Source organism: Tyto alba, unplaced genomic scaffold (genome assembly GCF_018691265.1).
Source record: "Tyto alba isolate M040663 unplaced genomic scaffold, T.alba_DEE_v4.0 Super-Scaffold_1000006, whole genome shotgun sequence".
NCBI lineage: Eukaryota > Metazoa > Chordata > Aves > Strigiformes > Tytonidae > Tyto > Tyto alba.
This window is the reverse complement of record NW_024881272.1, coordinates 8,076,293-8,097,797: the sequence shown is the minus strand read 5'-3', so window position 1 is coordinate 8,097,797 and position 21,505 is coordinate 8,076,293. Positions and strand designations below refer to the sequence as shown.

The window sequence follows — 21,505 nt, the reverse complement described above, 5'->3', positions numbered from 1 at the left end:
ATTAGAGAGCAAGTGAGAGTGTTGTGGGGCTGGAAGGGTTCTTGGGGGGGTCATGGGGCTCTGGGGGTGACAAAGGGGATGGGGGAGTGTCAGGCTGGGATGGGAACATCCAAGGAAGAGCAAGGTGCTAAGGCATGACAAGGAGGACTGGGGGTAACTGGGGTCTCAAAACAGATGGTTGGGAGTGCCATGGGCACTTGGTTATTTGGGGGTCTTTTGGGGTGACTGGGAGGTTGGGGGAAGGAATGAGAGTACCGGGAAAGATCAGGGATTGTTCCAGGGGGACTGAAGGGTGGGGAAGAATTGGAGCTAAGGCCAGAGGGATGGGGGGTGACTGTGTTAGCCAGGACAGGCTGGCTGCAGGACGGGGGGAGCGGGGAGATGAAAAGGCGGATGAAGAGAGGAGGGGGGGGGCGGATAGAGTGGGGAGAGGATGGAGGGAGGGAAAGTGCAAGGAAGAAAGGATGGAGAGTCAGAGGGAGGGATGGAGGGAGGGAGGATGGAGGGAGGGAAGGGATGGATGAAGGATGGAGACAGGGAGGAGGAGGAGGAGGAGGAGGGCATGCAGCGGCGGGCGGAGCCGGCCGGTGCCGCAGAGCCGCCTCCCCGGCGCACGCTGGGGCGGCCCGGCAGCGCCTGCGGAGACCCGCCGGCTCGGCCCGGTGCCTCCCGGTGCCGCCCGGTGCCGCCCGGCGCCGCCCGGTGCCGCCCGGTGCCGCCCGGTGCCGCCCGGTGCCGCCCGGTGCCCGGCCCAGTGCCTCCCGGTGCGGTGCGGCCGTGCCCGGCGGGGCAGGATGCGAGCCCCGCGGCAGAGGTGAGGAGCGTGTCCGTGTGTGCGTGTGTCATCCGGGGCTGCGTGTGTCCGTGAGCGATGCGGGTCAGGATGTCCGTGTGCCCCGGGCACGCGTGGGAGGGGGGGGGCTGCGAGTGCCCACGCTGGGCCTCGGGTGATGCCGCGGCAGGTTGAGGCCCCGGTACCAACCAGCATCGGTGCGGTGGGGATGCGGCCGGGATGCGGGTGTGCTCCCTCGGGGCTGTGTGGGGCCGGACATTGCCTGTCCCAAACCACATCCCTCTTGGGCCGTGGGTGTCCCCTGCCTGCTGCTGGTGTCCCGTGGGTTGGCATTGCTGGTGGGGTTGTGGGACACCAGGTTGCTGGGCCCCTCGCTGGGCCCGCTCTCCTGGAGGTTTGCTGGGAGGCGGTGGGCCAAGGGTGGCCCCGTGGGAAGGGCTGCGGTTTGGGGTGCTGACATGGCGAGTTTGGCTTGCCCCATCTCCCCAGCCGCGTTTGCATCCTCCCTGCTCTCCCCCTGGCTCTGTCCACCCCTAATTCCAGCCTGAGCCGCCGGCCAGACCGCTTATCCCGGCACCCAGCCAGGGCTGCCGGGCCCCGGGAGCTGTGCCGGCTGCCACGCGTGCGGTGCAGCGCCGGGAGCCTTCCACGGCAGGAGTGTGGGTAACACCGGCCCCCGGCTCCCCCCGTCCCGCCGCGCTCAATGGAGACCTTGTTGCCGTGCCCTGCGGGCGGGCGGGTGGCCGTGCCGTGTGCCGCGCACACACACACACACACACACACCCACACCCACACACTCACCCACACCCCCCCCCAGGCGCACAGGCGGTGGCCGCGGTCGTGGCCGGCTGTCCCCGGCTCCACCTCCCTCCGTGACAGCCCCCGCTGAAACATTTGTGCCGACGAGTCAGTGGGGAGCCAGGCTGTGCCACGCTCGGCATCCCGGCCCCACGTCGCCGCGCTCGCCCTGGCCCTGCCCGGCCCTCGCCACGGACGCCCTGTCAGCCCGGAGGCAGCCGCTGGCACCCAGAGTGGCTGTGGCCGAGCACGGGGCTGGGGGGGCTGGCGTCCATCCCTCCGTTTGCCCTTCTGTCCGTCTGCAGGAGGCGACCCAGCCGCAGGAGGAGGTGAGTTGCTGTCTCGTGGTGCTGGGCGGTTTGGGGACACTCACCCGTGGGGCAGCAGGCCACCCTCACGCTGCCCACATGCCGTGGCACAGGCCACCCCGGCGGCACCTCGGAGGGCCGGTGCCGGCAAGCTGCCACTGTATCCCTGGTGCAACGCCATGGAGGTGCTCTGAGTCAGTGGGTGCTCTGAGTCAGGGCCGCGTGGCACCCCTCGTGCCAGGGCTTGAAGGTACACGGGGTGGGAAGTGCTTTCCGGAGGGTGGGGGGGACGCAGGGCTGTGCCCCCCTCCAGCTCCGTGCTGTGCCGGCAGCTCTGCTCCCTGCCCTGGGGTGGCACGGCCAGCATGAAAGGGCTCTTGTCCTCCGGCAGCCCCAGCAGCATCGCGGCGGCCTCCCCTTCTCAGCAAACAAATTCCCAGTGTTGGCCACAGGGACAGGGAGGGGGGGAGCCCCCATCCAGCCTAGCCTACCAGGGCTGTGGCAGAGCCTGGGGCTCCTGCTGGTCCCAGTGTCCCCGTGGCCTGGCACAGAGATCCCAGTCCTGGTGTTGTGGGGTGCTGGCTGGGCTGTGGGAAACTGGGTGCTCTGCTCGCTCACCCCAGACCCCACAGCCAGCCACGCCGCCGGGCTGGCCCTGCCTCAGGGTGGCCCCAGGGAGCCCCCACGGCACTGGGTCTGCAGGGGTTGGTCACCCTCCTGCCTGGGTATCGCCCCGCCGGGCATTGCATCTCCTCGACTGTTGCGCTTCCTCTGGTATTGCACCTCCTCCCCGTGTCGTGCCCCTGGGTATCGCACCTCCCTGGGCACTGTGCTGTGTCTCTGCAGATATTGTGCCTCTGGGTATCACCTCTGGGTATCATGTCTCCTTGGGTATCAGGCGTTTGGCTGTCATGCCTCCTTGATTGTTGTGTCTCCGGGTATTCTGCTTCTGGGTGTCGTGCCTCCTTGGATGTCATTTCACTGGGTATTGTGCTTCTCCGAGTATTTTGCTTCCTGGGATATCATGCCTTGGGATATCGTGCCACTGGGTTCTGCGTTTCCTTGAATATTGTGCATCCTTGTGCAGCTTGAGTCTGGGTATCGTGCCTCCTTGGGTGTTTTGTCTCTGGGTGTTGCACCCCTGGGTATCGGTCCGCCCGGGGTGTCATGTCTCCAGAGATCGTGCTTCCTTGAATATTGTGCCTCTGGTTATGGGGTCTCTTCAGGCATCGTGCTTTTGGTTATTGTACCTCTGGGTGCCTCTGAATATCACGCCCCTGGGCTCTGTGCCCCTAGGTACTGAGTTTCTGGGTATCATGCTGGTTATGGTGCCTGGCAGGGTGCAGGGCCACGCCTGGCCACTGCTGGTGTGTTTAAAGCCATCGTGCCTCAGTTTCCCCTCATGGTGGGTTGTTGCTGCAGCGGCTGTGGCACCCTGTGTCCGCATCCCCCCTGCTCCCTCCCAAGCTGGCAGTGCTGTATCCCCTGCCTGCAAGGTGCTGGTATGGTGTGCCCGGCTCTGGGGAGATGGCCCCAGGGCCCCTAGCATGGCCTGTGCCACAGGAACGTGCTGGCCCTGCCCGGCCGTTGAGGCTCAGCCCCCTGCATGTAGGCAGGACACTGTGCCCACCGTGGTGCTGGGGGTGAGCGTCCACCTCCCTGCTCGTGGGACTCCACCAAAAGGCTGTCATGCTGAGATTAGAAAAGAAATGCTCTGATTTTTTTTTTAAAGGAAAAAAAAAAAATCTCCTTTTTTTTTTTTTCCTTTATTTATTATTTGTGTGTTGGGTTGTTTTTTTTTTTTTCCTCTTTCATTCAATGACTCACTTCTCCTCAGCTGAAAATAAACCTGATTACTGCTGCGGTGGGGAGCTGCTGAGCCGTGATAGCACCGAGGCACGGGGTCCCTCAGAGCGCAGTGGGGGCCAGCCCTGCCTGAGGCAGCCCCTTCTCTCTGCCAGCACCCAGACCCCCACCCCAGGGGCGGCAGCGGGCTGCTGCGGGGGCTCAGGTGGCCCTGCCAGGGCTGCTAATGGGGCTAAAGTGCTCCTAAGGGGGCACGGCCATCTGCACGGCCCCCAGAGCCTTGTGTCTCTGCACTTAGAGCAGATGCCTCCCGGGTACAGGAGCACACGCGTGCACCCCCATGCATGCACGGACGCCCGTGTGCCCTTGTGCAGGCACGCACCCCCCGGTCCCCCCCCCATGCTTCCTCATGGATGCACAAGGGTTTTTTGCCTTGCCTGTAGTTCACACGCACCCCCACACCCCCCCAACCCCCACCCCATTCAGGCTTTTGGGTGACCATTTGATATCTGGAGCTCACCTCCGCCGCCCACCCGGTGCCCACCAGCTTCTTGTGACCCCTCTGGGGTGGGGGAGACGCAGCAGCCGCCGTGCAGAGCCTTTGGTAAAATCCCCCACCGCCCTCCCTGGCCCCTCTGGCGCAGCCAGGTGGTGCGTGGGGGGCCCTGGGGACTGGACCCCCCATGCCGTGTGTGACATGGCCATGTGCCTCTCTCTGCAGGGACCCCCACAGCGGCAACGGACCAGCTGTGCTCCCCGGAGCCAGCTGCATGGCGGGTAAGACACCCTGAGAGCTCCCCCCGTACCCCACACACCCTGTTCCCGTGCCCCGCCAAGGGTGATGCACCGGTGCTCAGCACCCTGGCAGCATGGGTCGTCCCGCGGCTCACCGGGCCCCGAGGCATCCCGGTGTCCCCTCCCGGTGACATCTCGGAGGCAGGCGGTGCGTGGAGCTGTTGCTTTGCTCGCCTGACTGCCGCTCGCCCTCGCTCCCTCCCAGCTTCCCAAGACAGGCCGTGGGGTGAGGGTGACGAGGACCCCGCGCCGGACGAGCCGGGGGGGTCCCATGGCCCCCCGGGTGCTCAGCCCCAGCCTGGCCCCTTGGTGCAAACGTGTCTCCTCCGGGATCTGGAGATGGGTCCCCTCGCCCAGACGCAGACCCTGCGGGACTTCGAGCAGGTGAGACTGCGGGGTGCCAGGACCCCCTATGGCACCCCCAGGACTCACCCCTCACCCCAGCACCGCCCGGGTGCTTGCAGGATACATGCCAGATCCCCTGGGTGCACCAGTGGGGTGCGGAGGGCGGGAGGGGGACGAAGGGCAGGCGGCGGTGGGACAGGGAGAGGGGGCTCGGCCCCCCTGGGCGCCATGCTCCCCCTCGCCACCCTCCTGGCTGAGGCCCGTGGGGGCCGCCGGGGCTCGGGTTTCACCACACGCCCGTCCCCGCTGTCCCTGCTCCGGCGATTCCTCAAATAGCTCCGGGAGGGGAAAAAAAAAAAAAAAAAAAAAAAAATATAGAAGGAAAGGGGCCGCGGCGGGGCCGGCAACAGGAGCTGCGGGCGGGCAGGGACCCTGGTCCGCGTCCCCAGCGGCGCCATGTGAGGGGTGCCGGGATGCCCCCCCCATGGAGCGCCGGCCATGGCTAACGGGTACCGCACGCTCTCCCAGCACCTCAACGACCTCAAGAAGGAGAATTTCAGCCTCAAGCTGCGCATCTACTTTCTGGAGGAGCGCGTTCAGCAGAAGGGCGAGGGCAGCCGGGATGATGTCTACCGGCGGGTGAGCGCCCGTGGGGGGACAGGGATGGGTGCCCAGTGGGAGTTTCTCTCTCAGTGCCCTCTCTTTGCTGGGAGGGAATGGGGCCAGGCGGGTGCAGCTGGTGGGGATGCCAGGGAGAGCGTTGGGCACGGCACTGGGGCTGCGGGAGCTGCTGTATGGGAGTTTGCCCCTCGTTGCCTTTGGCAGGAGTGGGGAGAGGATCAGGGAGGGCACCTCCAACCCAGTGGGGTGCCCAGGGTGGGTGGCAGTGCCAGTTTGGGGTGCAGACAGATGGAGCAGGTTTACCCCATCCCAGTGTCAGCAGGCTTGAATAGCACCCAAATGCCAGGAGCACCCAAAACCCTGCTGTGGGGTGGGAGACCCCCATGCCACCTCTGATGCGCTCCCGTGGGCATCAGGGCTGGGGGGTCTGGGCAAGTGTGGGGGCACCCTACCCATCTCCCTCCCACCCCGCAGAACATCGAGCTGAAGGTGGAGGTGGAGAGCCTGAAGCGGGAGCTGCAGGAGAAGCAACAAGCCCTGGACAACACATGGTGAGTGGAGCTGGCCAAGCCCCTCGCCCCGGGGTGGATGTGGCACCCACTCACCATGGGCACAGGGGACAGGGGTTGCCTGCCTTCACCCTGCCTGCAGTGGGCAGCGCTGGGGCTTGCAATGGGGCTGGAGAGGTTCGCAATGGGGCTGGAGAGGTTCGCAATGGGGCTGGAGGGGTTTGCAATGGGGCTGGAGGGGTTTGCAATGGGGCTGGACACCCGCAGGTCTCCTCTTACAGCCCTGGCGCCAGCCAAAAATAAAGGGCAGCACCTGTTTGGCAGGGGAGGGCAACGTCGTGCCCGGGGGCCGTGGTGTGGGTGTCCCGCAGCGGGGCACCGCTGGTCAGGGAGGCCAGGGGCGTGGTAGCTGGGGACCCCCTGATTTGGGGAGCATGTGGGGACTGTGTTGGTGGTTCAGAGCCTGAGCTGGTGCTGCCGGAGGAGCCATGTCCCCAGGGAAGGGCGTTGGGAGGTTACAGTGTGCCCTGCACGAGGGTCCCGCAGAAAAGGCACCCACAGTGTGGGGGGAGTTGGGCTGGGGGCACCCGGGGTGGCACGGCTTGCCCAGCCCTGGCTGGTTTGGGGTGGGGGCTTTTGCAAAGCAAGACTGTGCCGTGCCATACTGTGCCGTGCTATGCCCATGTCATGTGCCATGCCATGCCATAGCGTGCTGTGCCATACTAAGCAGTGCCATGCCATGTCATGTGAGATGCCATGCCGTGCCATAGCATGCTGGGCCACATTGTGCCGTGCCGTGCCGTGCCATGCCATGTCACGCTGTGCCATGCCATGCCGTGCCGTGCCATGCCGTGCTGTGCCTGTCAGGGTGGCTGCGGAGAACCAGACGAGCCGCAGCCAGGCAGAGCTCCGGCAGCAGTATGAGGAACGGCAGCGGGAGTCGGAACACGTCTACGAGCTCCTGGAGAACAAGATCCAGCTCCTGCAGGAGGTGATCTTGGGGGAGGTGGAGGTCAGGGGGGGACTGGGGGCCTGGTGCCTGGGCGCTCACCCTGCTGCCACGCAGGAGGCCAGGCTGGCACGGAATGAGGCCGAGCAGGCCACGGCACTGGCCAGAGCCGAGGCGGAGAGGTGCCGGGAGCTGACAGGGAAGCTGAAGGAAGCTGCAAGGATGAAGGAGGAGGACAGGAGTGATGATGGCTGCAGTGCCACAGCCCAGAGGTGGGTACCCAGGACCTGTTCCATCCAGGCTGCCAGACTGTGCCCTGTGCCAGTCCTTGGGGGCTACCAAGGGGCTGATGTTGTGCAGAGCTGTGGGGCTGCTGGCAGCCGGGGGTGTGGATGGGTCACTCCAAGAGGAGAGAGCTGGCCTGTGGGGAAGGGGGAGCAGCCCTGAGGCTGCTCTGCTTTGCCCCAGAGATCGTGCCTCCCCCCAGCTGTCCCCAGGGCCATCCCAGTGCCTGAGCATCTCCTGCCCTTCCCTCCCTCTCAGGACGATCGAAGAGCTGACCCGAGAGCTGGCCGACAGCAACCGGCTCGTGGAAACACTGTCAGCCGAGAAGCATGACCTGCAGCAGCGACTGGAGGAGCCCCCAGCTGTGGGGGGGCAGGTGGGTGGGCAAGCATGAGGGACCCCATCCCAGCACCATGGGGAGGAGCACAGTCACCCAGGGCTCTGTTGGCAGTTGTCATCCCCGTCCTCTTCTGGGGCTGTGGCCAGGGCTGTGCCGCATCCAGCCCGGCAGCATCGGGTACTTGCATAGCTGTGCTGTGGTGCTGGGGAGTCCCGGGGGGGCCGGGAGGACCTGGTGCACAGCGTCGGGGGAGAGGCCACCAGCCTGCGCTGCCCTTCTGTGGGTGAGGGTGCTGCCTGCGCCCATCTGCCGTTTAAATCCTCGGTCTTAAAATACCCCCAGCAGCCCGGCACGGTGCCAGCCAGGATTTCAGGGCTGCGAGGGATCAGAGCAGCGTGTTCCTGGCAGGCGCACGGCTCTGGCCACGCTGCGTCTTGGTGACACAGCGCTGTCCCCAGCAGCCAAGGGCCATCAGCGCCTGAGCTGGTGATCCCGCTGGGGGACCCTGGGTGCAGGTGACTGGTGCGTGGGTGCTGGTGGCCTTGTGCTGCGGGGACTTGTCCCACCGGCACTGCCTGCCGGGGCTGGGCGTTGGCACTGGCACTGGGACTTGGCAGTGGGGCAGGGGGCTGGTACTGGGATAGGCACTGGCACTGGGATGTGGCACTGGCACTGGGAGCAGGCAGTAGTGGAGGTGCCGGCACTGGGGCTGGGCACTGGTATTGGGGCGGAGCCCCAGCACTGTCACGGTTGCTGTCGCTGTCGCCGACAGTGTCACCACACCGACACCGCTCTACGCGGTCCCCGGGGCGGGCGGCGGGCGGCCACTGCGCATGCGTAACACACGACAGTGGGGACTACAAATCCCAGCAGGCGCCGCGGCCACCGCGCATGCGTGGATGGGGGGTTGGGCTGCCGTCTACCGCCATCTTGAAATCTGAGCCACAAGCCGGGCGCCGCCGTGGCAGGAGCATCCTCGGTGGCGGGGGGAGGCGGAGCGGCGGGGCCTGAGGGGCAGGGGGGCAGCCCGGGGTGAGGGGCGCCCCCGGGGAAGGGGGTGGGCAGTGAGGAGACAGGGGGCAGCCTCGGAGTGGGGGGAGCTGTGAGGAGAGGGGGGCAGCGAAAGGGGCGGGGAGGGGCGGGGGGGGACGACAGCCACGAGATGGGGGGCAGCCCTGAGGTGTGAAGGAGGTGTTGCAGGGTGGGATGTTTTTATAGCACCAGGAGTACCGGTGTGTCACACCCCCCCCACACACACACTAAAAAGGGGGGATTGGTGGGGTGAGAATTGCAGGTGGGCTCAGGGCTTGAGGGAGCTGTACCCCAGGAGATGCGCTGAGCGAGTGGTAGAGGCCTCGGGAAGGTCTTCTGAGAGCCCCCAGAAGTAGGTTCGGGTGCTGGTCAGGAGGGAGGATGAAGGAGACCTGCCGGATCTGTGCCCGGGAGCTGTGTGGCAACCAGCGGCGATGGATCTTCCACACAGCGGCCAAGCTGAACCTCCAGGTGCTGCTCTCCCACGTCCTGGGCAGGGAGCTGTGCCGGGATGGCAGATCCGAGTTCGCTTGCAGCAAGTGTGCCTTCATGCTGGACCGCATCTACAGGTTCGACACCGTCATCGCACGCATCGAAGCCCTCTCCATCGAGCGCCTGCAGAAACTGCTGCTGGAGAAAGACCGCCTCAAGTTCTGCATTGCAAGCATGTACCGCAGGAACAATGAAGACTCTAGCGCAGATGACAGAGCTGGGGATGGGACTGTGGACCTTTCTAACCTGCCTGATGTACGGTATGCTGCCCTCCTTCAGGAGGACTTTGCTTATTCTGGGTATGAGTATTGGACGGATCAAGAAGAGCACAGCTTGGAGCCACACAGCTGCCATGCTTCAGAGGGAGCGAGTAACCGCCCGCGGCGCTGCCGTGGCTGTGCTGCGCTGCGGGTGGCTGATGCTGACTATGAAGCAATCTGCAAAGTGCCGCGGAAGGTGGCCAGGAGCATCTCCTGCGGGCTGTCCAGCCGGTGGTCGGCCAGCATGGGCAACGAGGAGTCATCCGTGTGCGATGTGGCGGAGCCCGCCAGCGCCAGAGTGCCAGTGGATGGGGAGAGCATGGAGGAAGGCACACCTGCGTCTTCTGTTGAGTCCCTGGACACGACGGTGGAGGCAAACCCTCCACAGCAGAAGGATGAAGATGGAGATAAGGGGGTGAAAGGGAATGGGAAATGTGATGATTTCTCAGATGACCGCATGACTCCAAACTCTTCGCTGAGCGGGAACAGGCTGGAGCTGGCCCTCAGTTTGATCAAGGCTTTGGACTACAAACCCCTTCAGAGTCCCCGAGGCAGCAAGCTACCTATTCCCGTGAAGTCCAGCTTGCCCCCTCCCAAGCTCAGCCGTGACTTGGCAGATGGCAGCACTTCTGCTGGCTTAGCGTGTGCTGGTTCTGCCTTCCTGAATGCAGACAGGCGATCATTTTCCAGAGCTCCTCTGGGTCTTTCCCTGGAGATTTCTGAACTGCAGGAGCTGTGGGACGACCTCTGTGAGGATTATATGCCACTGCGGGTACAGGTAGAGGTCATTGTCCTGCTGTTCAGTTGAGCAGCATCCCTGTGGCCCAGCGCTGAGCCCACTAGGGATTCTTCTGTGCTGAGATAATAGATAGCCATGTGTCACCAAACCCAGGGCTAAGAATAGGCAGCTCGGTCCTTTTTAGGTGTGCTGCCTTTCTCCTCTGTCATTCTCCAACCTCTGTTTCCTCCTTGTGTTCTGGGGAATTAACCTTCTCCACTCTCCAGCAGCTCTCGCTGTCATTGCAGCCTGTGAGATGAATATGAGCTCTTTGCATGCTTTGTCATTTTTCTGCTGAGAAAACAGCAGTTTCACTTCAGCTTTCTCTTTAAGAAGTCAGTATGACTTTTACTCAGAACCAAAGGGAGTGTTCTGAGCTTCTGGGCATGTGTTTTCCAGCAAACGTGTTTCCTTTGTGCCTGGGTAATGGTTCAGTGTCAGAATGCCTGCCTCCAGAGCCCTGCCTCTGCAGATCAGGCCTCCAACCTGCCTAACGTGCAGATCCACCTGTGGTGCGTGCCCTGAGGAAAAGGTGTTTTCCTTGCAGGTGAATATGCGCCAGAGGATGGCTTTAGGGTTGGTATTCTGAATAATTGGTTTATTTTCTGATCCTTTGAAAAGATTCCTCGCTTAGCGGCAGGTGTTTCTGAGAGCTGATGAAAGCTTCTGCTTTCACAGCACTTCCTGGTGCTGTTACCTGCCTCCACTGTAGTCCTCCTGTAGCTCCAGATCGCCTCTGTTTGGCTGGCTTTAATGAAGTCTTCATTAGTATGCAGTCAAAAAGCTGAACTTGTAAGTCCTTTACCACTTTCCCTAATGAATAAAAGGCCTCCGTCAGCTTCAATTCAGGAATATCCATGTCAGCTTAATTGCATTCCCATTAGCAGCCTTAGTGCTGTCTAATACTCTAGGTGGCCTTGGGGTTTAGAAAAATGCTTGTATATTACTATGGCAACTGTGGCTGTACTGGATTACGCTTCCTATTCAGCCAGCACTGCTTGCTGTCCCGTCTGCTGGGGCGTTTCCCAGAGCTGTGTGCTTTTTCCATAACAGCCTGCTCAAGAAATGGTGCTAGGGAGGAATATAGAAAAACTAATTTTCATCTGGTGCACAAAGGCATTGCGCTGGCAGCCGGCGACTGGAGATGTGAAGCAGGGTGTTGATGCTGCTTCTGTAGCCTGTGTTGCTTGCTACTAATTGTCACTGCTAGGGATATATTTACAGCATAAAAATAGGCTTTCTCTTAACAGAACGTGGCACAATCAACGTGGCACGCTTAGGGCTTGGCTTTGTGTCACGCACCGCCATCCTTGTCTGGGAACTGCGTTTGAGGAGTTTCTCCAACCTCTGCCATCTGACTGGCCCTGCCAGGAATTCGTCCTGTGGGACTTTTTACTACCTGTTTCTTGCCACGGTAGCAGCAGTTGTGGTCTTTGGGTCAGGTTCCGGCAGAAGGGGGAAATAGCTCAATCCTTTGGATGGCTTTAACAGCAAAAATGAGAAGTTGGGTGCAGCTAGTAGACTACATAGTTCTTGTACAAATTATTTTTATTTTGCTTTGTACAAGCAACACTCTTTCTAACAGTCAGGTACTGTTGTCCAGTGTTTCATATGTATAAATGCCTTTCTGGTAACATGAAAGGAATATATAGGACATGTAGGACCACAGTTCCTTTATTGCTTTTGGGAAACTGCAGTACTTTAAATTTACTGCTTCAAGCTACAATGGCTGAGAGCAGTCTGGTGTTGGGGCGTGTGACCTTGTAGGTACTGTCGTCTTGGGCATTTTCTTGAACAAACAATTCTTCCCCTTCACTATTGCAGCCCTGGGAAAATGCCACTGAACCAAGCCTTTGTCAGACCCACTCCTGCAGCTGCCTGCGGTGCTGTGCTGGCAGCGAGGGAAGCGTTGCCCTACTGACAGCCAGTCTTTTACCCGCTGTTCTGGGCAGATGCGACCTTGGCAGGCTCAGATAATGCCGTGATTATTATTCTTATTTTTTAAAGAAGTGTTCTGTCTAGGTTAGTGTGGGCTGACGTCGCTGGAGCTGTACTGAGGGAGGGATTGTCAGTAAAATGCTGATGTGGGAGAAACCGCTGGGGAGCCGTGCTCCTGACGTGGCTGTGGTGAAGCATGAGGGAGGCAGCTTGGGTTTTGGGACTTCGGACTCTGGAACTGGCTCTGCCTTTGCCCTCCCTGCTCTTAGCAGGCTTTCTGCTTGTTTTTCTTTAGAATGTGAAAATTGTAAGGAAAGGCATGTGGTTTTTTTTGTTTGTTTGTTTGTTTGTTTTTTTTCCCCCCTCTGTTTTCATCAGCCTTATCTGCTGTGTGGCAGATTCCAGCAGCTCTCCCTGTCTGATCCAAAGCCTTCTGGCTGGCCAAATTTAAAATTATTTATTGTGTCTGAGTTTTCACTAAAATCTTAATAGAACATCAGGGTAAAGGGAAGCATTGCTTCTGTATGGAAGCTTTTCTATGTGAGAGGCAGTGCACAGGACTGGGGGAAGCTCACCTGTGCTGCCTGTCTTTCCCAGAGACAGTGTTTCTGTGGCTGGTGAAGATGAGGATTCAGTCTGAGAGGGCTAATCAGAGTAGTTCTCCCTTTGCTGTGCTCCTGTGTGTGTTCAGAAAAGCTCTGCCATATTCTCATAGCCTCTGCACTGCAAGCCTGTGCTTGCCAGGGCTCCCACTTCAAGCAGACACCAGTACAATTGATCTCATATTGCTGATGATATTCATGAATACCTAATGAGTCCTGTGAGGGCTGGGGTGGGTGGCTGGGTTTGAATGCTGCTCTAAGGAGTTAACAACTCACTAGGCAGGAGGTAGCAGAATATTAAGAAGGGATGACAAGGGATTAGTGTGTGCTCAGCCAGTAGGGTCTGGCAGGCCATGTGTCTGTAGGCTGTTTCCTTAATAAATGGATATGTGTCATGAAAAAAATTACAGCCGTGGCACTGAATTTGCTGTGGTTTGTGGAGCTGCAGGGAATAGCACATGACGTGGGTGCTGGAGCATGGGGAGCTGTGAGGAGGGCCCCGAGAATCACAAATGAAGGGGGTTTAGAACAGGGGGTGACTGGTGGAAAGGGCTGAAGGTTGTGGGCTTGATTAACACAGAGAAGCTGGGCAGAGCATGGGAAGGAGGCGTTGAGTTTGCTGGTTTTGAAGCTTTCTGAAGCTGTCAGCAGGGCCCATGGAAAGGAGGGGAGGCTGCAGGGCTGTGGCTTGAGTGTGGGGAGCCAGATCCATCATCAGCCTGCAGACAGTGGTTAGAGTCAGGTGAGCTGCTGGGTTTGCAGTACGAGACTAAGGAAAGACAGCGAGCCTGACCAGAGCCTCGGGGCAGCAGGGTGCTTTGGCAGGTCAGGCAGAGAGCTGCCACCCAGGTGAAGGGAGGCATGGGCAGCATGATGTTTCAGAGGCAGTTAGAAAAGCACAGTGGGGCATGTTTAAGCCCATGCTGCAAGGTCTGTGAGGGCTGATGGCTGAATAGAAGAAGACGGTACAAGACTTGAGCCATTTCATGAGCCATTTCTCTCTCTCTTTTTTTTTTTTTTTTTCTTTTTTTTTTTCAGAATTTGCAGGATGAACAGCAGCAGCTGGCTCCAGGTGACCCTGCAGCAGGGGAACATGTGTCCGATCTCTGTGCTGCAGAGCTGCAAGGCAAAATCCAGCAGTTTGAAGATGCTAACAAGGTATTTCTTCATGAACAGCAAATTTAGTGCCTAGTGAATCTGATGTAGTTGGTATTGGAGGGTACCTCCTAGCCTGACCAGAGGCAGGCATCTGCATCTCCTTTCCAGCAAGGGTGTGTGCTGACCCATGATTCCCAGTGCTGTCGTCTGCCAGCTTGAGTTAAAAGCATTTACTTTTTTCTGCAGCTGGGCTGTGTCAATTTTTCATATTTGTTTTTGCAAACCATTATTTTGGAAGAACTTCCCATTCGCCTGGTGAGCCTTTCAGGAGCTGGTGAAGGAGAGATGCACAGTCTCTTAGATTTGCATGGGCTGAGCCTGGTGCAGGAGGGAAGGGCACCTCCCTTTTTAGACAGCTGCTGCTTTTTTTCAAGCAGTAAGGGAGATCAGCCCAGAGGGGGTCCTGTTTTCATTTCAATTTAAAGGCTTTCTTAGGAAAGAAACATGCATCTGAGTTGTCTTGAGGCAGATAAAATTTAACAGATATTGCAAGGGGTGGGTGGATGGTCTTCGTTATGCTCTTGAACTCCAAGGTAAATTACACCCACTGGGAAAACAGAGGGGTAAAATAGGGGAAAAAACATCGGGATGGGATCTTTATTTAAATCTGGGGACAGGTGTAAGCTGTTGGAACTGCCTGGACCACAGAGGTTTACAGGGAAATAAAGAGGCCTAAGGCTTAGTAAATGCAGTTGGAAATGTTTAAACAGGTTAGGGGCAGTGTCTCTTAGATGAGAGTTAACATGACAGGTGTGTAAACTAATGAGCAACGAGGAAATCATGTGGCAGCACCAACTCCTTAAGAAATTGAGGCTTGAGTAAGTTCCAAGAAAGATGTGTATCATCCAAGACGAAGAATGCCAACAGGCAGCATGTTTAGAAATGCTAACAAGCAGTTGCTTAAATGTACAACGTGCGTCACATCATGAAGGTGATGGTGAAAACAGAGAACAGTCCGAAAACTGTTTGAGGTGGTAGTGTCTTTAGGGTGAAAATGTCAAAGGCAGAAGTTTCTCAGGTTGTAAACCAGCTACAGAGACTAGTGAGATGTTCCCCTTCGCTTTTCAGCCGTGCTGTTGGCATTCTGGCACTGGCAAGACTCTGTTGTGCTGAAGTCAGAATTTGAGGCTAAATAAGCCACTGCTCTGATCAAATGTAGAATTACCTAGGCCAGCAGTAGCTGCAAGAGTGCCTGGGTCATTGAAGGAGACAATAAGAGAAGGGGCTGGAAGTTTGTTTCTGAGGTCTTCCAGGGCATTGCAGCTGCCCCTTTACAAAGGGGACAGTTTTTAGAATGTGTAGCTTCTTCGTGTTGATTTTATTTTTTTCTTCAGATGTCTTGGGAGGTTTTTGTGCTGAAGCAGCCCCTTCCCTCTTAAGGGAACAAAACCAAATGGTAGAAACTAGGAAGGCTGCTGGGCAACCTGAGCAAGACTCTCCTGTAGTATGTGGGAGGCAGTATGATACGTTAACCCAATCCTGGAACATCTGCCCTGCATGTGGAGGCTGCATTGGAGGCACCAGAAGCACTGGAACAGTTCTGTGGAGGGCCTGAAGCCTTTGTGTTTACTCGCCAGGCTCCACCCAGCTCAAACAGTATTTACAGACTTTAGAGGGAGCCGCGTTTATCTTGATCTTGTGAACACCTGGGCTGTATGAACTTGAGTAAGGAGTGGAGGGAGTCCTAAGGGTGTTTATGTAGATTATTAGGCAGGATTACAAAAACAATGTATTTCTGTCTTCAGTTGTTACAGGAAAAGCTGAATGAATTGAATTTTGAACTAAAATCTGTCCAAGAAACATCGCAGAGGCAAGATTGTACCATCCAGAGTCTAAAGGAGGCCCTGAAGAGCAAAGAGAGTAAGGTAATGGTTTTGGGTGAACAAGGTGGTGCTCACCAAAAAAGAAGAGTGTGCTAGCTCTGTTGGCAGTGACTAAAAAGGAATGCTTAAGCCACTGCTAGGCATCCTGGATCTCATGAAATTATTTATTGCGAAGCTCTTACTTTTGTGCGATGCTGACATGTGTCATAATCCACACTGGAGGCTTGGGCTGAGAGGATTTGTGCTTGGTTTGCCAGTGACTGGGCTTCCTCTCCTTTCACTTATAGGCAGAAGAGCTGTACCATATCATCGATGGGCAGAACGAGACAATGGCCAAGCTGCAGGACATGTTACACAGAAGCCATCTGGGACAGTTGCAGGTACGTCCCCCAGAAAGCCTCAAATACATCAGGTTTTGTTCTGCAGGGATCCTGATTTTTAAATCCCTCTTGTGAAGTGAGTCTTTGAGTTTCTCTGCTTCCCACTCTTGTTAGATGTCAGAGAGCCCACTCTCATCCCAGGAGCAGCAAATGTCACTGCTAGATCTTCAGAATACGCTTTTCTGCACCAAGCTGGAGGTGCGGAAACTGAAAAGAGCTCAGCGCCAGAAAGAGCATCAGCTAGCTGAAGCCAGGAGGACAACCCAGCTCCTAGAGACCATGGTGCATGAGGAGGAACAGCAGAAAGAGGCAACCTGGAAACACAACCAGGTATGACAAGCACTTAACCTGGAAGTCTCCGGTTTTACATGACTTAAGAAGCACTGACATAGTTAGTACTCCGCTCTCATTCATCATTTCTGCCTACGCCAGTCTGGGTTCACTTGGCTAACCCCTTGTCACATGTGGCAGGGAGAATTCTCCAGCTTCCTTAGCTTCGTATCTGAGGATTTAGATTCAGCAAAGACACTTGATAGTGGGTGTGTTGTCACTTGTATGTCTTTGGCTGGTGCAAATGTCGCATCTCTTTTTGCAGTGTTACAAAGTTAATGTCCACTGCTGCCCAGGTTAGCAGTGTTTGACTGTAAAGCTCTGCCTGTGGCTAGAGCAAGGGGTAGAGATGGATGGATACCCTGGGAAATGAAATAAATTCAAACTTCATCACCATGGAAGTGTGTTTTGAGATGTGAAAGTTGTAGTGTTGCAGAGCATTTTTGGCTGTTCCCACAGCCCTTGTTGCTCTTGCCTTCTTCAGATTGGCCTGCTCTTTACAGGTCTGTTGAGGAGTGACTGCCAAGGTATGTGCTTTTCCCGTGCAGGAGCTGCGTGCTGTGGTACAGCAGCTTCAGGCAGAGCTGCAGGACAAGGCTCAGCAGCTCCAGACTGTAGAGTGGGAGAAGTGCCGTGAGCTGCAAGCCCAGGAGCAGAGAGTTCAGCGTTTGAGTCAGCATCTGGCTCGCAAGGAACAGCTTCTGCAGGTGAGGTGCAGAAAGATTCCAGTTGATCATAACTCGTCAGGGCCCCTGCTCCTCCTTTGGTGTTTGGCCATGCAAAAGTCAGTCTGTAGTTTTCATGCATGCCCTTTGAAGAAGGGAAGAGATGCTTCTGGGCTCCCAAGATGAGGAAGAAGGCACAGGTATCTGAGTACCTCAGCCCACAGAAATGCCTGGTGAGCCCTGGCAGGCATTAGTCAACCAGCCCCAGGTGCTGGTGCTCCACCACTTTTATGGGGGAGGTGGAGCAAGTGTAGGGTGGAGGTAGTTAGCCCTGATTCTCTTGTGCTGCTCTTGGGGGTTTCTGGACTGACAGCTGTACTAGTGGGGGGTGTGTGTGACCTCTAGGAATCAAGGGAGCTTCTGCAATGCCAGCAAAGCTTGGACAAGAGCCCTGCAGCACTGAATGCCATGTTGGAGAAACTGCAGCAGCGAGTCAGCGACAGGGATGCTGCTCTGGAGGTGAGCACAGTCTGTTGGTGAGGTCTCAGTTTTCCCTGAGGCTTAGCCTTTGGGCTACCACCAGCAGTGCACCCCCAGGCTGACCCCAGGCATGACCTCTGCATGCTCCTCATGTCTCAGCCTTCCAGAGGAGTCCTCTGAAAGGGAGAGCTGAGGTGCCCTACACAGTGAGTGGTGGGCTGCAGAGCCCTATTACCCCATTCTGAGCCATCACCCCCTCTCACCCTAGCGAGCCGTAGATGAGAAGTTCTGTGCCCTGGAGAAGAAGGAGCAAGAGCTGCAACAGCTCCATCTGTCAATAAGGGAGCGTGGAAGTGACCTGGAGAGACTGCGCGATGTCCTGTCCAGCAACGAGGCCACCATTCATGTGAGTGCTTGTACCTGGGCGCGCGGAGTCCAACCTGACTGTGGTGTGGTGCTAGACAAACCTTCCTGTGAACGCTCTGGTTGGTGCTGGGGAGAGCAGCTGCAGGGTGTTGGCCTTCCTCTGGCCCTGTGCAGGAAACCCTTGTGTTTCTGAGCTGGGTGTAGAGGTGAGTGTGGTGTATGGAGAAGACAGGGGTGAATATATGTGACTTCACTAGCGGGAGAGGCTGGTATTTCCAGTTCTGCTTAATTTGGGATAAAGTCTCTGTCCCTGGTTGAGCTGCTTCTGTTGTGGTCCCCAGAGCCTGGAGAGCCTCCTGAAAGCCAAAACCCTGGAACTAGAGCAGGTCTCGGCAACCTGCCAAAACCTCCGCTGGCTCAAGGAAGAGATTGAGGCCAAATCCTGCAGCAGGCAGAAGGAGCAGGAGGGGATCATCCAGCAGCTGCAGACCTGCCTGCATGACAGGAACAAGGAGGTGGAGGTAAGGCCTTAGCTTGGCTTCTTGATCCTTCAGCCACTTTGTCTGCAGAGTGAGTGGTCCCAAACCAGAGCCTCCTGGCCGCCTGCCTCTGAGGAGGGTGCTTGAACCTGTGCTCACTGCTTTGGAAGCTGGCTGCTTTTGGCATCTTTAAATACCTGTGCGTGCTGAGACGCTGTGCTCTTAGCTACACCCAGGCTGAAGAGCTGTTCGTCCTTGAACAGCTTGTGGTTTGATGGTAGCAATGCATCTCCATCTCTCCCTTCCTCCCCCTTGTTCAGGAGCTTACAGCAACTCTGCTGTGCAAGCTGGGCCCGGGACAGAGTGGGGTAGCAGAGGAGCTGTGCTTGCGTCTCCAGCACAAGGAGAAGATGCTGCAGGATCTTCTTAGCGACAGGAGCCGTCAGACCACGGAGCACGATGCTGAAATCCGGGAGCTGCTGCAGGCTGTGAGCACCAAGGAGGAGCAGAGCAGAGTGAGTTGTGGAGAGGCTGGGGTGTGGATGGATACGCCTTGCGTTAAGCAAATAGAAGCTGCTCTCTGACTGCGGTTGGTGTAGCTTGGTGGAGCTGCTGGGTGTTGAAGAGCCACGTGAGATGCCATGAGCGGTTTCTAGGTTGGTCTCAACCTGTCACGTGGGAGCATCTATGAAGCAGCAGCTCTTGTAGCAGTGTTCAGGTGTCAGGTCCCTCTTATTAAGTGGAGTGGGCAGGGTTTGTGTGTGTGGTGGGGAAGGAGGTGCAGATCACCCTAGGTATCCGTTCTCCTGGGGCAGCAGAGGGGCTGCAGGAGGGTTGCTTGTTCCTCTGTGCGTAGAGAGGCCGAGCCATTCTGCAGCTGTCTGGCAAGCAGAGATGGGAGAGCTGCAGTAGAGCCACTGTGCGTGGCCAGGAGCAGTAGCTCCCAGGCTGGTTTGCAGAGGACTTCTAGTCTCAAGTGACAGATAAATATTAAGATGGTTTCCCTTAGCCTCTAAGGAAGGTGAGGGATAGGGCTCCTACCCCTGATCACAACCCTGCCTTTCCCTATTTTTCCTGCTCAATCAGGCAGCTGCTGAGAAGATGGCACAGGCTTTGGCTGAAAGGAGCTGTGAGTTACAACTCCTACGCCAGCACATGTTGGGGAAGGAGCCTGTCGGGACCCAGTCGGCTGGTGCCAGGCTGTTGAAGCAGGACAAACAGCCCGTACAAGTAAGAATCGTGCATTGTGTTTCTCTGCCTGTGGCCTTGGGGCTCCAGAGAGAACTGATTGCCAGAGAAGGAAGTGGGAGAGTGTCAAGCACCACAGAGAACGATAGAAATGAAAGTGGGATTAAGGAAGAGACTTCCTATAGGAGGAAGAGAAGAAACTGAGGAGCAAAAATGCTGCCTGCATGTTCTGATCTTGATTCCACCAGCCTTTGTCACTCAGTGTCTCCCTTCGTTTTGATCAGGCAGCATTTGAGTCCTTACGGCACGTGAGAGTATGAAAGAAATTCACCCTCTGACCTTCCAGCATTGACCCAGTCCTTCCTTGGGCTGAGCTGCCTCACTGTATTGTAATCCCCTCCCTGACGTTGTCACATTCTGGAGGGGACAAGAGAGCTAATTTTAGGTCCCACTAATTCTTGGCAGAGCCTGCTGGCTGTTTGCTGTCTTTTCCACAATTGGAGTTGGTATTTTTAGAGCAGCTTTGCTAAAAACCCCTTTGAGGCTGAACACAACTCCAAGGCTACAAATGCCACGCTCCTATTTGAGCAGCTGTTAACGGTTTATCGGTGAGCTGACATGTTGAATATTTTTAAGCAGCTGTAAACAGGTTGCTTTTTTTCTGTTCCCAGGATCAAAGTGAGCTCTAGAGACTTCCAGGGATGTGTATGTGGGCCAAGCTCTGTGTTTTCCTTCCCGCATGGTCCCTCTGGGCCACATCCTTGGATGAAGATTTAGGTCTTTGTAGAGTCTCAGTTGAAAGGTGGACTTGCTGCAGTTGAGTGAAACCTGTCTAATCCTTACTATGAAGACACTCACTGCCAGCAACTTCCCAGTGCCAGATCAAACCAGGCCAGCACCCTGTTGCCCACAGCTCCTAGGTGAGGTGCAATTCACTTGTCCCCACTGCCTGGCTAGATCCCCTTCATTGGTTTCTCACACTTCAGAGATGCCAACAAAGCAGCCAGCAGCTTTGTTGCAATCCTGGAGCTCTGGTGGAACTGCAAGGGATAGGTTCCCTATAAAGGTGCAAACCTGGAGGCTTTGGTGTTTTCAGGAAATGCCACAAAGAGCTTGTGGAGCTACAGCCATTGCCGGACCCCCACAGCGGGACAGCAGCTGCAGGACAGAGGGAGGTGAGTGTGGTGACAGCTTCTTTTGAGGTCCCCAAACATGTCCAGGGCTTTTTCCTGTGGGGGAAATGTGGTTCCATGAAACTGTGAGAGAGTAAAGAGCATTGAGTAAGAGTGAGTATTTTGAAATAAAGCTGTGCCTCCCCTTTGGGTGATGGTTCAGGGATGTCTGGGGGTGGGAGTATGGGAAAGAGAAAGGCTGGTGTTGGGTTTGAGGTGAGATGCATCTACTCAAGCACTGATGCTGTCCAGTGAAGGGTTTTTGACTTTTCGGGCTGGGCTGAAACAAGTGCAACTGGTTTGGGTTTTGCCTTGGGGCCAGGACACCTGAACTTTGGCCAGGGCTGGGACAGCAGGCCTGGGATGTTGCTGTTGCTTTGGGCTGCTGTTTAAGGATCAAGCAGGGAAGAAGAGTGTTTACTGAGCGGCAGTGTGATGGGAAGTGCAAGCATCATGGACTTATCCTGCCGAAGAGGGATTCTGTCTGATCCTGGGATCAGAGCTGACACACGGTATCCCTACAGTAACCAAGTTGTCTTTGCAGTTACAATGTCAGCAGTAGAACTGGAGAAGGATCTTGTTAATGCCAAAGAGGAGCTGGAGCTAATGGCAAAGAAGGAAAGGGAAAGCAGGGTAAGCTTGTGATGGAGCCTGTGCCAATCTCCCCTGCTTACAGGAGTCCCTTGGGCTGCCTCTCACCTCACTGGAGGTTTTGGACACCCCTCTTCTGAGGGTACCCCCAGTGAGAGAAATGGGGCAGCAGCTTGCAGTGGGGTGTTGGCTTTCTGAGGTCTCTCACAGACTTCTCTTCCC

The 21,505-nt window shown here is 56.9% G+C and overlaps 1 protein-coding gene and 1 long non-coding RNA gene across 3 annotated transcripts in view; one reads left to right on the top strand and one right to left on the bottom strand.

Annotated features, from left to right (window-relative positions):
- Positions 1–1,004: 1,004 nt before the first annotated feature.
- Positions 1,005–8,895, bottom strand: LOC116963099. Its single transcript, XR_004407944.2, has 3 exons — positions 8,810–8,895; positions 4,264–4,267; positions 1,005–1,589 (listed from the first exon to the last, which is right to left on the bottom strand). It is a non-coding gene; the product is annotated as an uncharacterized LOC116963099 (long non-coding RNA).
- The window catches only part of LOC104357392 (phosphodiesterase 4D interacting protein), a 26,240-nt gene continuing 13,439 nt past the window's right edge, over positions 8,705–21,505 (top strand). For both annotated transcript variants that reach the window (XM_042807162.1, XM_042807155.1), the window contains exons 1-14: positions 8,705–8,895; positions 8,938–10,111; positions 13,690–13,809; positions 15,555–15,674; positions 15,920–16,012; positions 16,127–16,342; positions 16,891–17,049; positions 17,413–17,526; positions 17,756–17,893; positions 18,195–18,374; positions 18,653–18,847; positions 19,419–19,562; positions 20,617–20,695; positions 21,237–21,325. In XM_042807162.1, the coding sequence (XP_042663096.1) occupies positions 8,963–10,111; positions 13,690–13,809; positions 15,555–15,674; positions 15,920–16,012; positions 16,127–16,342; positions 16,891–17,049; positions 17,413–17,526; positions 17,756–17,893; positions 18,195–18,374; positions 18,653–18,847; positions 19,419–19,562; positions 20,617–20,695; positions 21,237–21,325 (2,796 nt within the window). In that variant the 5' untranslated portion in view covers positions 8,705–8,895; positions 8,938–8,962. The remainder of the gene's footprint in view (positions 8,896–8,937; positions 10,112–13,689; positions 13,810–15,554; positions 15,675–15,919; positions 16,013–16,126; positions 16,343–16,890; positions 17,050–17,412; positions 17,527–17,755; positions 17,894–18,194; positions 18,375–18,652; positions 18,848–19,418; positions 19,563–20,616; positions 20,696–21,236; positions 21,326–21,505) is intronic.